The sequence below is a fragment of the Pyrus communis genome, chromosome 13 (genome assembly GCF_963583255.1).
Source record: "Pyrus communis chromosome 13, drPyrComm1.1, whole genome shotgun sequence".
Taxonomy (NCBI): Eukaryota; Viridiplantae; Streptophyta; class Magnoliopsida; order Rosales; family Rosaceae; genus Pyrus; species Pyrus communis.
In genome coordinates this window covers 11,852,030-11,855,190 of record NC_084815.1, presented here as the reverse complement: position 1 = coordinate 11,855,190, position 3,161 = coordinate 11,852,030, and the positions used below count along the sequence as shown (strand labels likewise).

At 39.4% G+C, this 3,161-nt stretch overlaps 1 protein-coding gene across 1 annotated transcript; it reads left to right on the top strand.

The window, feature by feature from the left end:
- The first annotated feature begins 2,276 nt into the window (after nt 1-2,276).
- On the top strand, nt 2,277-2,669 carry LOC137712199 (uncharacterized). Its single transcript, XM_068451319.1, has 2 exons — nt 2,277-2,472; nt 2,536-2,669. Exons 1-2 carry the CDS (start codon nt 2,277-2,279, stop codon nt 2,667-2,669), a joined length of 330 nt encoding a protein of 109 aa, XP_068307420.1.
- Nucleotides 2,670-3,161: the final 492 nt, after the last annotated feature.

The following is a 3,161-nucleotide window of genomic DNA, read 5'->3' as shown; positions in this document are numbered from 1 at the left end:
TAAAAATCTGGAGAAAGAAGTCCAAATGCAAAGAAGATAAGGAAAAGAGCAAGAAATAAGGAACCTTATCCAAATTTCCTTGTCTTATCCAAACCTTATCCAACCTTATCTTATCTTATCTTATCCTAATCTTTTCCTACCTTAATTCCAACTTCAAAGAGGACTCCTTTTCACATTAAATCACCTAAACAGGTTGGAGAGTGTGCATTGACTATAGGAAGCTTAACGCCACCACAAGGAAACATCACTTCCCTTTGCCATTCATTGATCAAATGCTTGAAAGGTTAGCCGGTCATTCTTTTTATTGTTTTCTTGATGGTTATTCGGGATATAATCAAATTGTTATAGCTCCAGATGATCAAGAAAAGACTACTTTTACTTGTCCATTTGGTACTTTTGCTTATCGTCGAATGCCATTTGGTTTATGTAATGCACCAGCCACCTTTCAAAGATGCATAGTAAGTATCTTTTCAGATTTTGTAGAAAAGATTATTGAAATTTTCATGGATGATTTTAGCGTGTTTGGTGATTCGTTTGATGATTGTTTAGATAATCTCACATTAATCTTGAAACGATGTATTGAAACTAACCTGGTTTTAAATTGGGAAAAATGTCATTTTATGGTAAAACAAGGAATAGTTCTAGGACATATTGTTTCGGCCAAGGGTATTGAAGTGGATAAATCAAAAATAGATCTTGTACGCTACTTACCCTCTCCTACTTCGGTTAGAGAGGTTCGTTCTTTTCTTGGACATGCAAGATTTTATAGGCGATTCATCAAAGACTTTTCTAAGATTTCCTAACCCCTATGCCGACTTCTCCAAAAGGAGGTGCCATTCAAGTTCGACGAGGAATGTGAGAAGGCCTTCAAACACCTAAAGGAGATGCTTACTTCAGCCCCTATCATAGTTCCACCAGATTGGAGCCTTCCTTTTGAGCTTATGTGTGATGCCTCAGATTATGCATTAGGAGCTGTTTTAGGCCAACGGAAGAACAAGCAGCCGCATGTCATATACTATGCATCTCGGACCCTAAATGATGCTCAATTGAACTACTCCACAACGGAAAAAGAACTTCTTGCTGTTGTTTTTGCTTTAGATAAGTTTCGTTCTTATTTACTTGGTACTAAAGTTATAATCTATTCTGATCATGCAGCATTGAAGTACTTACTTACGAAGAAGGAGGCCAAACCAAGACTTATTCGTTGGATGCTCCTACTTCAAGAGTTCGACATCGAAATCTGGGACAAGAAAGGAAGTGAAAACGTGGTGGCTGACCACTTAAGCCGTATGGTGCATGAGGAGGATGCCGTGCCTATCCCAGAGACATTCCCAGATGAGCAGTTGCTGTCCATCGGGGTAAGTGCACCATGGTATGCCGATTTAGTGAACTATTTAGTGTCTAAACAAGTTCCAAGCACCCTAAACAAGCAACAAAGTGATAAACTTAAAAAGGATGCACGTTTTTATGTGTGGGATGACCCATATTTGTGGAAATATTGCCCTGATCAGATTTTACGTAGGTGTGTTCATGAAACGGAGTTTAATTCAATTTTAACTTTCTGTCACACTTATGCATGTGGGGGTCATTTTGGCACTCAAAGAACAGCACATAAAGTTTTAGAATGTGGATTTTATTGGCCTACTATATTTAAGGATGCTAGAACTTTTTGTGTGACTTGTGATCGTTGTCAAAGGACGGGCAATGTAGGTGCCAAAGACCAAATGCCGCAACATCCCATCTTTTCTGTCGAAATCTTTGATGTTTGGGGCATTGATTTTATGGGTCCTTTTCCTTCATCTTATGGTTGTGTTTATATTTTACTTGCGGTTGATTATGCTTCGAAATGGGTGGAAGCTAAAGCCACCCGTACTAATGATTCCAAAGTGGTTGCAGAATTTGTGAAAACTAACATATTTGCAAGATTTGGAATGCCAAGGGTTCTTATAAGTGATGGAGGCTCTCACTTTTGTAATCGAACCACAGAGGCGTTGCTCAAGAAGTACAATGTCACACATAAGGTGTCAACACCTTATCATCCTCAAACAAGTGGGCAAGCCGAGGTTTCTAATCGAGAAATCAAGCAGATTTTAGAAAAGACTGTTGGGCCAACTCGGAAGGATTGGAGCTTGCGTTTGAATGACGCGTTGTGGGCATATCGTACCGCCTACAAAACACCAATTGGAATGTCTCCATTTCGGCTCATTTATGGGAAACCATGCGATCTTCCCGTTGAATTGGAGCATAAAGCACATTGGGCCGTAAAGACATTCAATATGGACATTGATGCCGCTGGAGTTCATAGGAAGCTTCAATTGAATGAGCTGGCGGAGATAAGGAATGAGGCGTATGAGAACGCGCGCATTTACAAAGAGAAAACAAAGGCTTACCATGACAGGATGATTCGGAGCAAGACATTCTCAATAGGGCAGAAAGTGTTACTTTTCAATTCTCGCCTTCGCTTGTTCCCAGGTAAGTTACGTTCTAAATGGATAGGTCCTTTTGTTATTACTAAGGTCTTTCCTCATGGTGCAGTCCAAATTCAAAGCTTGAAGACGGGACATGAATTTAAAGTGAATGGACACCGTTTGAAGCCCTACTACGACAATTTCAAGGAGCATACCGTGGAGGACATACCCCTCCATGCCGTGAGCCCTAGTGAAGATTAAAAGGAGGTATCGTTCGGCTGGAAGACGTTAAAGCAAGCGCTTCTTGGGAGGCAACCCATGTGTTCGAACGAGGAGATGATGGAACTCTAGCTCCACAACCAGATTTGCGTTCCTAAACCCTACTCTTTATTGCTTTTACCTTGCCATGCTTGTCATGTGTTAGTTGCGTTATTTGTTTATTTGCTTGTGAGTCTATGCTTAAAACATTGAGGACAATGTTTGGATTAAGTGTGGGGGGGTAAACAAGTTGTTTTTACATAAAAATTCGTTGGATTTTATCACCTATACTTCTAAAGTTGTTTTTTACTGTTTTTAAGTGTTTTTAGTGTGTTTTGAAGTATTTTTATGTGTCTTAATCAGAAAATCCGAAAAATTTGAAAAAAAAATCGAAAAAGTGTTTGAAAAACCCAAAAAGAGTTGTTTTAGAGTCGTTTTTGTTTTTATGTTTGTTTGTGTCTTAGGGTACCTTCCAACACAATGCTGAGGATTTGG

Bases quoted from the DNA above. Each gene is read 5' to 3' on its own strand.
- LOC137712199 (XM_068451319.1), top strand. From the start codon at position 2,277: ATGGACATTGATGCCGCTGGAGTTCATAGGAAGCTTCAATTGAATGAG. The intron at 2,473-2,535 runs GTAAGTTACGTT...CTCATGGTGCAG, and splicing joins TCGCCTTCGCTTGTTCCCAG to TCCAAATTCAAAGCTTGAAG.